Genomic DNA, 13478 nt, shown 5'->3' on the forward strand with positions numbered 1-13478 from the left:
AGAGAACATGATGGTTAAGAGCCTGGAATCTGCAGCCAGGCTGCCTGCATGCAAGCCCTGGTCAGACACCTACCAGCTCTTCGGCCTCGGGTAACTTACTTAGCATCTCTGATCCTAACAACCATACGTGCCTCACGGGCTCGGAGGCTCCACGAGTTAACAGGTGTGTGCGAGTGCTGAAAGCGCCACCTGACACAGGGCCGGCCTGCACGCTGGGGCTGTTACTATGACCTCCCCGCCTCTCTCCCCTCCTGAGCACCTGCAGTGTATGGGGCTCACACAAGACTGGCATCTCACAGTAAACCCAACATAGTAGGATTAAAAGGATTCTAGTTCCTTGAAAGCACTGTGTGTTCCGGCTCCCAGCAGGATCTTTTTATGTGCTCTTCTGAAGGTCTGGGGTCTCGTCCCTGCTTTCAGCTCACATGCCCCTCCTCTGGGAAGCCTTCCCTCACCTGCTCCCCGCCCTCGGAGCTATCTTAGGGACTTTCATCTGTCCTCTTCCATGTCCCCTGCACCAAATTAAATGGCAGGAATGTTCTCATTGTGCTGAAGTCATCTCGTCTGTTTATGTCTCTGTCTCCTCCCCTGGGCTGTGGCTTCTATGAGGCCCATCGCAGGCCTGCCAAAGCTACTTGTTGATTAGATAAACAACTGAATGTACAGAAAAAATGGATGACCATGGCAAAGCTGGTTCTGTAGGTGGTGAGCTCCCCTTCCTGCAGGTAATCAAGCAGCAGTAATTCAAGCTTCCCTAAAGAGGAGCCTGGAGCGGGATCTGTGTCAGACGAGGCTGGCTGGAGCCTGCACGGTGCACCTCAATCCTGATTTCTGCAGGATCTGCTCTTAGGCTGCCTTTTCCAACTGGGCAGCAGGGTTCTGAAGGATGAGTGAAAGGACTGCTTCCCGGGGCTCTTAGCACCCAGGACTCGATCCACACAGCTACTCACTTTCCAGCTGTTTCTCCAGTTCTTCTTGGATGAGCCGCCGCAGGATGTCCATGGAAGGAGACTCCCCCTAGGAGGGAGGGAAGGCGGAGTTATTCATCTTCCCAGGAACTCCTGCCTCCTGAAATCCCCGATGGCTCAGGAAGCCAAGAGGGTCACGGCTCCACACACCACAGCTCCCTAGCTGACTCCCTTTCACACCGGAAACTGTGTCCCCATCATGCAGGCAACATCGTCCCGTCCTGCATGGCGACCTGGACTCCTTTCTCTCTGAGGGCCCTGCTCCCCATCCTTCCTGCACAAACCCTTCCCCAGCCCTGGACCTGGGAGGTCTGGCTCTGACTCTCTCTCTGCCAAAGTCCCATCTACCTGCAGGACCAGCTCACAGACTACCTCCTGCATTAGATTGTGTCTGATTTCCTCCCGCTGGTCACTTGGCTGCTCTGGTCCCCGGGGTCTGGCTTGCCCTGCGCTGGTCATGCTGGCCCCGCACAGGTGTTCAGTCACAGACACTGATGAGTCGTGGGTCAGAGAGGCAGAGCGCCGCCTCCAGGCTCCCAAGATGATGTGCAATTCTTAGAAGGATCCGCGAGAGCAGACCTGATGCCACGCTGGGCTCCGGCCTTGTCGGCAGAGCCCTTCAGGGTGGTGTCCACCCCAAGGCGGGGCCTACTCTGCTCTTGTCTGCAGCCCAGCCTCTGGCACAGCAGGAGGGGGAGTCCATGTCCTTACTCTTGTGTTTTCCTCTCTGGCCAGTCATCTTTGATGTTAGTCCCAGAATGTCCATCGCTAGTCACAGCAGCAGGAGAATTTGGCAAAGTCTCAGGGGATGTGTGGGGGGTTTTGGAGAGCCCACCAAGTCCGCTAGCACCCACACTCGGCTGAGGGACAGAATCCGGCTGCCTGCCCTCTTTCAGGGTGGGGGAAACTCAGGTTGACCACAGACCCCCCAGCAGGGACAGAGCCGCGGAGCCTCAGAGCCAGCAGGGCACTGGAGACACCAATGTCTGTGCTCTGAGGAACAGGAGGCTCCCCGGAGGACCAGGCAGGCTGCAGAGAGGGGACGGGAGGTCACGTGGACCTGGCAACCAGCCCCCACCGACGCGTCCACTGAGCTCTGCTTATTTCTCTACAGCCAGCGTGTGCCTGTGCTACAAATCTGCGTAAAATAAGAGGCCTGCCACAAGAATAAACTATGTTCAAGGGAAAAAAACTGCTCTAAACAAGCCCCTCCTTTTACATTTGGGAAAAGCTAGATTCAGAGGGAAGAGGGAGCTCCCCAGACAGGCAGACAGGAGACAGGCGGGGCCGGGCGGGCACTGGATGGACGGCGAGCTGTCCCCACGGGACGCTCCTGTCACTGAGAGCTGCTGCGTCTCCACACTCCACCCTGCTGCCCGGGGTCCTGGGGCTACAGCCCGAGGAAGGACGCGCAAGGACGCAGGACACGCAGACAGAAGGACGCCACTCTCGGGCCCTTTGTAAGCCATGCACATTATCTCCGTTAACAGCCAACCGTCAGGAGGGAGGCTCCCTCACCCCTCTTGGCAGACAGGGAGGGCAGGCTCAGAGAGGAGAAGTAACCTGCCCTGGGCCACACGGGTTACTGGGTCTGTAACCCGGTCCCCCTGAAGCCCACACACCTCGGCCCCGAGGAGCCCCAGGTTTAGGGCATCACGGGCATCCTTACCCTCAGTCCTGGAAATCCTGGCTGACCCGGAGGCCCTGGGGGCCCGGTCGGCCCATTCTCCCCAGGTGGTCCCTGGGGGCCCATCAGGCCTGTGTAGCCTTTGTGGCCTGGGATCCCAGGGTCGCCAGGCTGGCCCTTTCCACCGGGGGGTCCTTTGTCACCTTTGATGCCAGGATCTCCCTGGAGGAGGAAAGAAGCGCGTCAGTGAGCAAAGGCCTAGAAGGGGCCCCAAGGCCAGACGAGACGTGCGGCTGCAGGAGGGGCCCCGGCTCCCTGCCTCCTCCGCACTGGAAGGGAGACATCGATCCCAGCAGGCCCGTGACAAGTCTGGTTGCACAGACCAGGACACGCGGGTCCACATCACACAGGTAGTCTGCAGAGGCCAAGGCACGGACCCTGATGTCCCAACCTCAATCCTGTGCTCCATCCCAATAAGGCAGCTCCACCCGCCTGGCTAGAGAGGTCAGCCACTGAGACCTACTGCCCGCGCTGCTGGCCCACGTAAGGCCCAGTTCTGTTCTCAGTCAGCTGGAGGGACAGTGGCACTTGTCAGTCAGAGGTGTCTCACCTGCAGGGAATCTCTCCCCTTCTCTCAGCTCTAGGGGGCCTGCAGAGGACCTGGGACCCCCTTCTCCCCATCGCTGGCCCAGGGACTGAAGTCCTGGATCAATGATCTGGGAACCATGGCAACCATGGGACCGTCCAGTCCTCTGTCCTACGTGCTACTGTGTGTCTGACCAGCCGGCCTCAGTTGTCAGAGTCTGAAAATACGTCAGCCTGGCTAATGGCCTCAGGGTGTAAAAAGTCCACTGCTGAGAGGCAGCAGAGAGGAGGGAAACAGTGAGAAAACGAAGAGCAACAGGCAGTAACCGGACACGGGGCCTGGCTATGGACGTGACCCAGAACCACGGAAAAAGAAGACGGTGCAGTTATGAGACCATCAGCCACATACACGCTTACACGAAAAACAAAAAGAGCAAAATAGTGGAAGAAGTCTGCTGTGTTCTGGGGGGGTTAATAAAAGGCATGTGCACATTTACATGCACGTCCCCACGTGGTTCTGTGTGCACGGACTTGGGAAAGATACAAAGCAAGGGTACAGGGATGGACCTGGAGGGGCCGTGAACTAGAGGGCCTGGTGGAAGGGCACCTAGTCTCCACTGCAGTTATTTTTCTGCAATTTGTATGGTTCAACTTTTTCAACAATAACAAAAAGATCAATGAATTAAAAAATGAATTTAGCCAGATTTGAGGGGGTCACCTAAGTTTCCTGAAGGTGATGCATCTCAGGGGCCATTGCCGTCTGTGGGTGACCTCAAGTTTAGGGGTCTGGGAGAATCCTGGTGCTTCGTGCATCTCAACGCCAAGGCCTGTGGTACAGCATTTCCTATTCTTTAAACGTCTCAATATCTCTTTGCAGTGAGAGGACTTGTCCCATATTTCAAATGTTCTCTGGAGCTCAAGGCATGGGGAACTTGACCACTGCCTGGCAACCTTCCACAAAACCACTCACTGGGGGACAGCAACTCTCCATTATTGACTCGGTGTTAGAGAAGATTCTGTGCATTGATTAGGGATTAGAGAAGATGTACCCTTGTGCACTGCATTCCCCGGCTCCCAACCAAAACTCCAGCCCTGCCTGGCATGCAGCAGCTCCCGGGGGACAGCTGGCCAGCTCCTGGGTGGTGAGATCCTCAGTGCCTTCCCAGCCACAGCCCCCCCAACCCCCAGAACCCACAGCCTCAGGAATGAAAGTCACTGGGAAGGGAGGAGGGAGAGAGATGCAAGGGTGGTGAGAATCCCTGACACTCTCTGCTTCCATTTTGCTCTGGCCTGAGGGCGAAACCAGCTCCTCACCCACCAGCTTGCAAGGAAAGCAGAGATAAATTCTTTGCAGGACCATAAACTGAGGGTGGGTGTGGGGTGATGACACAGTCCGTGTCGGGCAACAGTGGGACAGCGTGACGGCTGACCGATTGCAGGACTCTGGGCAGACGACGAGATGTTTCCTTTCTCTGGAGGCAGCAGCAGTTGTCGGGGTGAGAGAACGCCCCCCTCCCACCCTCCCTACCCTCCACACCCTGGCATTTCTTCCAAAAAAAATTGATTTTTTTTTCCTGTTGTTTTTTTGGAGGAATGCAATGTAAAGAAAGGCCTTCAGAGTGTAGCGGCAAGGCGGTTCATTATGGGAAAATCTGTTCCCTTGTCACCTCCAGGGACAAATCTGGCTTCTGGCAAACTGGCGCTTTGGGCTCCAAGCACGTCACGCACAGGCGTTCGCACACCAAGAGGAGACAGGGAAATCTGTCAGCGTCTGGGCGTGCTCGCCCTTGAGTGTGTAATTGCCATGATTCTACTTAAAATAACAACCAAAAAACCATCACAAAACCCAACAACACTGACTACAACAACACCAGGAAAAACCTCCCGCCGTGGGCTCACGAATTTTCAGGGGGAACAGAGAACAGAGAAGCCACCACTGGAGCCGCTTCCCAGGCCAGGCTGCTACCTAAAGCCTTGGACGTAGTCCCCTCGCCCCCATGGAAGGTCCCCCACTTACCCTTTCTCCTCTGGGCCCAGGCTCTCCTGGCTTCCCAGGGGCCCCCTGCAATGAAACCAAAGGAGGGTGGTCACTTCACCAGGGCCACCCCACCTGCGCGGGCATCTCTGCTCTTCTCAGATCCTGCGTGCCGAGGACAAGATGTCCTGGAGAAGGCAAGTCCTCCAAGAGTCCTGCCTCGGACCTGGTCACTCCCTCCCACCCTCTACACATCAGTTACCCTGGCCTTGAAGTTCCTGAAACATGCCTTCCCACACCTGCTCCTGCTCATCCTAAGGTCTGGGAGTGACCAGGGCCACAGGGTCTCTGTTGACAGAGCAGGGGAGGACAGAGCTGAGGCCTGAACTAGAAACTGACATGCTTTCAAGTGTGTTCTACAAAGGTCACTCTGGCTGGTGGATGGGGAAGAAGTGGGGGGTGGGGGGGGGGCAAGGCTGGACACAAGGAAGCCAGTTAGGAGGTCACTGAAAATGTCCAGATGAGAGATGATGACGGTCTGGGTTAGGGTCCAGCGGGAGAGATGGAGAGAGCTGGACAGAGCTGGGAGGTATCGTGGAGTCAGAATGGACAGGGTGGGGATATGGGGATATGTGTATAAATACAGCTGATTTACTTTGTTGTACAGCAGAAGCTGGCACAACAGTGTAAAGCAATTATACTCCAATAAAGAGCTGAAAAAAAAAAAAAAAAAAAGAATGGATAGGGCCTGTTGATGGACAGGGTGCATAAAGCTAAAGGCAAGTCAGACAGACATTTCAAGATGGCACCCCGGACCGGCTATATAATTTGTGGGCCCCACGCAAAGTGAAAACGTGCACCTTCGTTCAGAAAGCAATAGGGTTTCAGGACAGTGACAGCAGAACATAGAAGCAAGTGTGGGAGCCCTGCTAAGCCCAGGCCCAGTGAGACAGCATGCGTGACCTGCCCATGAAGTGACCCTGTGTTTTCCACAGGAAAGGGTCACCAAAAGGAGAAGAGGGGGTGCAGTACTTGCCTCCTTGCCTGGGACTCCCTTCTCTCCCGGCTCTCCCTACGACACAGAACAAAGTACCAGTGAGCTCAGCCGCATCCGCACATCGCTCATAACACAACTGTCTTTAAAACAGACATTTTCACTCAAGTCGTGCTCCAACAAAGATGACAATCAATGGTCCAGCCAAGGACATTCCCCAACAGGCTTCTGTGCTCACCTGCGGCCCACGGGGACCCAGGAAGCCGGGGAGCCCGGGACTGCCGTTCTCTCCTTTGGTTCCCTTTTGGCCCTGCAGAGGGAAATCCGGGCATTAATTCTTCAAGGTCAAGTGCCAACTCAAGAAGATTCAGAAAGCTCGTAACTCCCCTGTACTCTGAAGGCCTGGCACGTGAACAAAATAGAGGGCAATCCCTTTCCTGTACTGGAGGGGGAGACAGGAGGTACTGAGAATCCCCACCCACGGGGTCGGGGAGCAGGAGAAGAGTTTCCTGTAAATAGTCAACGGCTTTCCCATTCAAAGCAACAGAAACAAATGGGACAAACACGGAACAAACATGCCTTGCTGTGAACGGGGCCCCTCCAGGTAACCTCCCAGTGAGGCAGTGTCCCTCTTCCCGATGGGCCAGCAAGTCTCATGGCTTGGTAGCTCACTTTTGGGGAAAGGTGTCTGGGGATCTTTCAGCTTCAGGCTTTCTGGGAAGCCACCACATGTGGGCCAGCTCTTCCGGGGTCAGCTCTACACCGGAGATGGAGCAGCCTTAGGACCCAATCCGTCCTGTCTGCAGCGTCGCAGCAGAGGTGACGGGACTCCCAGGATGGTTCCTAAGGAACATCACTGCACGTGCTAAGGACTTAGACGGCTTAGCACCGCTGTCCCTGCTCCAACAGGTAGATGGGACTCTACCGGACCACCAGATGCCCCGTTTGCCTGGGAATGATGGGTTTCCCAGGATGCAGGGTTTTCCGTGCCACCACCAGGAAGATTCCTGGCAAACCAAGGTGGGCTAGTCACCCTAATTTCCACAGTGATGACAGTCAGCTGGCCAGACTGGTCTGCCCATTGCCCTAGGCAATTATTGCTTGAGTACCACACCATGAGGGTGGCCTTCTCAATAGGGTTGCCAATTTTAGCAAAAAAATATACAGTAAGGCTGGGCTGGGAGGAGACTAGTGGACAAGCTATGGTTTACCCAACCCTAGAAACCATCAAAGACCCATCTTCCCCACCATGTCTCCCCACCTACCAGGTCTGAACCCCAAATCCTGAATCTGCAACTCATGACCAGCCGCCCTCTTTCTACTACCTACCCACGGTTCCTTCCTGGTCTCCCCACCCCCCACCTCCTAACCAGCAGGAGGACCCTCTGCAGCTGCACCTGTGACCCCCACCCCCACGAGGTATGCACACCCCGTCGGAGATGGGAAGGGGCAGTCGGCCTGACCTGTCCTTCCTTCCTCTGAAAACATCAGTCAACTACCATGCAACCTTCATGCACATTTGTTTTTAGTCTTTAATTGTTTTGTCCTGTTGGATGCCTGTGGCTGTAGACAAGGGAGCCTAGTGCATAATCACATGTATTTTAAACTCTGAAAGACATCCTGCCCAAATCCTCTTGCCTGCAGCCTGCTCCTGCCATCCAAGCACATTTTCCCACCGAGGCTTCCGGGAACAGAGACCAGACAGTCTGTGATGTAAACCACACACCCTTTCAAAGCAGGCCCAATTTCATCACAGTGGCAGGACATACTCACGGGGTTCCCTGGGGTTCCGGGGCCTCCCGGAGATCCCGGCGAGCCGTTCTTACCCTGGTGAAGGAAACAGAGTGAGGATGCCACCGGGACTCTCTGCCAGGGCGACACAGCGCAGGACGGTGGGCGGAGAGGCTGCTGGATGCAGGGGGCCTGGTCTCACACACAGCTGCCACTCGGACCCGCGCGGCTCCACGTCGCTACTCACGGGATGTTTCTCAACTCGTGAAAGGAGCGTGGGATATTTAACTCAGAGTAACTAATAAATAAGTAAGTGAGTTTGTGTGCATGAAGAATCCTGGGCTGGTGACGGCTGCCCAGAGCACAGGCACAGTGAATCATCACGGCCACATCATTCACGTATCTATTCATCCTCCCACTCAGGTGCTGACTTAGGGAACAAACAAAAGCGCTCACATCACTGTAGGGCTGTTCTCAGCTTGGGATGCATGTCCCTGCTCTTAGATCCTCCTCCTCCCCTACGAGGGTCACCACTACTGAACGGATAAAGACACCGAGATGTGGAAAAGTGGCTGGTGTGGAATCACGCGGCTCTGGTCCACTCACTCCAGGTTCCAGGACGGACTCACAACCGTAACATCCTGTAACTGGATGGGTATTTTGTGCCCGTTTGTAATTTGAATAAATACATTTAACCAGTAAGATCCTTGGTAGCATAAAAATCAGAAAGTTCAAGAATGTTCCTAAGCCACAAATTCCTAGGAAGCCCCAAACCCACAGTTCAGCTTCCGCTGACTTGGCCACTCCTCGCCCCACTCTCCTCCCGCTCAGGACTTTCCCCGCCAGACGGCTGTGTCCTTACCTGGTGCTCTTCCCTGTCCTGTCTCTCTCTATGCCCAGCACCTAGCACGTGTCACACACACACGGGAGACAGGCGCTCTGCCAGGTGAATGAACCAAGAACATCCTAGGAAACCACTCCGCACTGATCCTTGAAACACTAGGTACCAATGTCCTATGACTGAGGACATGAAGCCGGCTCATCGTTCACAGGTGAGCCGGCTTCATGGGAACACGTGACAGTAAAAAGACGCTAACACTTCCCGGGCACTTCCTACATGCTAGGCGTCACACACGTTAACTCACCCCTCACAACAGATACAAACATTGCCATTTACAAATGGGGAAACCGAGGCACAGAAATGCTGAACAACCTGTCTGAGACAGAAGGGAAGAGGCTGAGGTTTGAACCCTGGCGGCACCAACCCCGTCCCACGCTATCCCACCCCTCACGAAAGGCACCGCTTGTCGGGGATCCCAGAACGTGCACGTGTGATCATGCGTGATTCACGCACCCCATCTCGCCAGACCCCGCAGGAATCGTGCAGTGTGGACGCCTTTATATCACAGAGGAGGAAACCGAGGTTCAGGGGACGCACAGGGCCTGCCTGGGATCGCGGGGCTAGGGAGCGCTGAAACGGCAGAGGTCAGCTGGTGTCTGTGACCGCCTGTGACCTCCCTGCAGGCACGACGGCGCTGCCCTGCACTTCCGTCCTCTCTGCCCACCCGCCAACCCATCTGCATCCCTCTAAAAGTACGTGCGCTGGCTCATCCCGATGGTGATTCTCTCTCTCCTCCTTCTCCCTCTGGTCCTCTGTTTGCCTAGAGGATAAGGGCCAAAACACGTTAACACGCGGTGCCAACGCAGGCGGTGTGCACAGCGGCAGGGGCGGCTCTGGGCGGCCACCTGTCACCTGTCAGTGCGCTAGAGGCCGACCGGGGCTGAGACCTGCTCCCTCCTGGGCCACAGGCCACTCCTCACGGCCCACCTGTCCTCAGGAAGCCCCTTTGGTGTCTGTGCCGCTCAGTGATGGGGCCACAGCCCCCCTGCCCAATGGCTCTGAGCCCCAAACTCCTGCCCACCGCCTCCCACCAGGGCGACCTTCCTGAGAAGGAAATCTAGCACACAGGCTGGGTGGGGGCTCTTGAACCAGACTGCGGCGTCCACATGCTGGCTCTGCCACTCCCTTGCTGTGTGACCTCGGGAAGCACCCGGCCTCCCCGCGCCTCCTCCTCTCCCCTGCCGCTCGGGGCTCGGGTGAGCTCGGGGGTGAACTCAGTAAATGCTCTGGCCACACTTCCTGGGGGCCCTCCCACACACTCAGGGTCTGGTTCAAGGCTGTGTGAACCAGCTGGGGTGGCCAGGAACCTTCTCTTCATGCAGGGAGCATGTGGATTCCAGCTGAGTGACAGTGACTGTTGGGGAAATAACCTGGAACCTGCTCTACTGTGTCCAGGAACACACGTACTGGGGAACCTCCAGGAGCTGACTGCCGGTTCTGGATGCCTGCGACCTTCTTCAGGGTTGAGGGGAGCACGTCAGAAAAGCACAAACCTGCCTCTGGGGGCCTCGGGGCCAAGCCCGCCTCCTGCAGGTGCTCCCCTGGGCGCCGCTGCCCTCCGCCGGCTCACACACCTGCCTGGCGCTCACGGCTCCCCCCACGCCGCTTCCCGTCCCCTCCGGGTCCCCGGACCACCTGCATTCACGGGGGCTTAGAGGGCGCCACTCTGTGCCCGCCTCGAGGGAGGCAGGGCCAAGACCCCCCTTCCTGCAGGAACGGGGCCGGCGTGGGGCCTGCGCCGGTCGCCTCCTGGGCCACTCAGTGCCGGACGCGGGCCGGTCACTTCACCGCGTTAACTCGCTGGCTGCTCTCAACTCGCCCCACTTCACAGGTGAGGAAGCTGCGGCGCGCACAGGTGAAGGAGCAGCCAGGCCCCGTGCCGGGTAAGACGGCAGCCAGGGGGCTTCGCGCCAGCCAGAGCCCAGATGCGGACCACACAACGGGGAAGCAGGAGCAGGCTGGGTGCCGCTCCGGCGGGGCTCCTCCTCCTTCCTGTCGGCAGGACTCCCGCCCCGGGGCCCAGGCAGTTTCCCCAACCTGTCCCGCTTGAGTTTTACACCACAGCGATACGTGCCCCTACCTCTGTTCCGTTTGCACATCTGTGTTTGATACTAAAGGGTGAGAGTTTTGGGTACCCCGAGAACCAGCACTGGCCCCCTTGGGGCGACAGCACCCCCATGGGGAACGCGTGCCCGAGGCCCTGGGCTATGGGGCCGGCCCTTGGGGTTCAGTGTCCCTGCGGAGGGGCCCGGCGGGTGGCCAGTCTCCAGTCTGTGCCTGCAGGGCTGGTGGGATGCCCCCGGGAGCCCCCGGCTTGCCCTCACTCAGCGGGAGGCTGCGTGCACAGCACCAGCCGGTGCCTCGCTCTGTGCTGAACCCAACGCCTGCGTCTAGTGCACAAGCGCCACTTTCCAGAAAGAGCACAGGGCCTGTCAGACAGGGAGCTGCTGCTGGAGAGTGGGAAGTTGTGAAGCCAGGCCGGGTGAGAGGGAAACCTGAAGGCGCAGGCACCCCACTCCCGAGCAGGGATGCTATCCTGAGGCAACGGAAAAGTGGTCGCCCCCCCCCGCCCCCCCCCCCTCCGCGCACTCCTGGATCCATCACTACGCAGACCACAGGTGGGTCACCTGCCCCGAGGTGGGGAGGCCCAGCACAGCACAGGTCCCCTGGGTGGTACAGATCAGAAGGCTGTCCATGCCCGTCCTCTGGCCCGTGGAGGACCACAGACTGCAGGCATGGAGGGTCCCTGGACACCCTGCACCCTCACAGCCCACCGACTTTGGATGGGAGGCTGGGTTTGAGTCATTGTGGCCCCATCAGGGAAGGATGGGGCTCCCCCTGGTGAGTCAAACGCACGTGACCTGCCCCTCACATTCCTTCTGTAGGAGCTTGAAGACAAAGCTCACGGCCAGGACCACGAGAGGTGGAGAACATCGGACTTGATGTCAGAGAGTCCTGGGTTTAAATTCTCCTGGAAGCTCTTGCCAGCTCGGTGACCTAGACCCAGGAAGCCCATATATCTGTCTTACAGGTTTACTCATTCATTTATTTCATTACTCATTTAAAATATACACACATGCACACAAGTTACCCAAAATAAAAAGGTTGCAAAGATAAAATGTGTAACAAGCATGCATTCTGTCTATATGCTAGGAGGTGTATTGAAAACATTTTCAAGGATACACAAAATGCTATTACCAGTGGCTCCCTCTGGAGTGTGGGACGGGGGGATAAAGAGGGGGTTTTCTCTTTACTGTGTAACACTGCATTCTGCGTGAGTCATCGTACCATTTTCACGGGTCCCATTTGCGCTCATATCTACAGGCACATATATTACAGCCGCTCCTACGATAAAGCCCCCGTGTTCAAGGGGATAAGGCAGGTGCTTCTGTCTGCACAGAACCAGGGATGTAAGCATCTCTTTTCTACCTCCTTCTCCCGAATTTGTTCAGGCTGCCCTTGGTTAAGAGAAAGATTCGCTTAAGTTCATGAACGGGCCGAGATAATATTTAAAATATTTATTAACCGCATGGCATGTTATGAGTTAAACTGTGTCCCTCCCCACCTCCATCCACGTGTTGAAGTCCTCATCCCCAGGACGTCAGAACCTGACCTCATTTGAGAACAGGGTCATTGCATATGTAATTAATTAACATGAAGTCATACTGGAGTAGACACTGTGACTGCTGTCTTTACACAAAGCAGACATCTGGACCAGAGACATGTCACAGGGAGAACACCACGGGAAGATAAAGGCAGAGGCTGGGGTGATGCTTCCACAAGCCAAGGATGCCAGAGATGGCTTGCAAACCACCAGAGGCTTAGAGCAGCCCGGACCGATTCTCCCTCCGAAGGAGTCAACCCTGCTGGCACCTTGATCTTGGACTCCTAGCTTACAGAACATTGAGACAACAACGCATCTTATATTTCTAGCTCCATAACTGAGAGACAATACATCTCTGTTGTTTAAGCCGCTCTGTCTGTGGTTCTTTGCAACGACAGCTTTGGTGAACTCATACGGAGCACACCCTGAACACCAGAATGTCCTGACACTAGAGCATGATTGGAGGGGAAGTCCTACAGCACCCCTTTTACATTGCTGGGTGGTGGGTAAGTGGTCCCAGAAAAGAGCCTGGAGAATCTGTCCTGGGCCACTCAGGGGGGCTTAGGGCAGTGGCTATTTACCAACTGCTAAGACATTTTGTCATTTTTTTAATAACACACAGGGCTGTACCAGGATGAATCAACCAAATATCACCACGGTAACAGGCCTGCCAAAGCATGGAGCAGATCAGTCTCAGAGCAAAACTCACCGGTAGGCCCCTCGGTCCTTGGGGACCCTGTGGCCCTGTGGGTCCAGTGTCACCCTGGAACAGACAGAGATCAACATATGACGTTCAGAGTTGCCGCATGGAGATGATGGAGACACAGTTTCAAATGTGGACCAGACTTCATCCAGTTACCCAAGAGAACCAGCAAATAGTGTCCAAAAACATCTCATCACTGATTATCAGTTATTCTGGATATGGACAAACTCACTTCACGCAGCTGAATAAATTCCTGAAATCCTCACTTGTAGCTTCATTGGTTTATTTACTTGTTTAGACATGGTCCACCTGGTCCCACAGGGATCTCAGGGGGCTCCACCTGGAACTAAGGGAAGTAACAGTGACGAGAACTTCTCTCGGCCGCCTGTT

At 56.1% G+C, this 13478-nt stretch overlaps 1 protein-coding gene across 1 annotated transcript in view; it reads right to left on the reverse strand.

The window, feature by feature from the left end:
- Window positions 1–13478, reverse strand: part of COL22A1 (collagen type XXII alpha 1 chain) — a 241314-nt gene that overhangs the window by 6810 nt on the left and 221026 nt on the right. Inside the window, exons 56-62 of the mRNA XM_057735587.1 lie at window positions 13095–13148; window positions 7923–7976; window positions 6388–6459; window positions 6192–6227; window positions 5198–5242; window positions 2638–2817; window positions 951–1017 (exon numbers count right to left, since the gene is read on the reverse strand). Of these exons, the coding sequence (XP_057591570.1) occupies window positions 951–1017; window positions 2638–2817; window positions 5198–5242; window positions 6192–6227; window positions 6388–6459; window positions 7923–7976; window positions 13095–13148 (508 nt within the window). The remainder of the gene's footprint in view (window positions 1–950; window positions 1018–2637; window positions 2818–5197; window positions 5243–6191; window positions 6228–6387; window positions 6460–7922; window positions 7977–13094; window positions 13149–13478) is intronic.

Source organism: Hippopotamus amphibius, chromosome 5 (genome assembly GCF_030028045.1).
Source record: "Hippopotamus amphibius kiboko isolate mHipAmp2 chromosome 5, mHipAmp2.hap2, whole genome shotgun sequence".
Lineage (NCBI taxonomy): Eukaryota > Metazoa > Chordata > Mammalia > Artiodactyla > Hippopotamidae > Hippopotamus > Hippopotamus amphibius.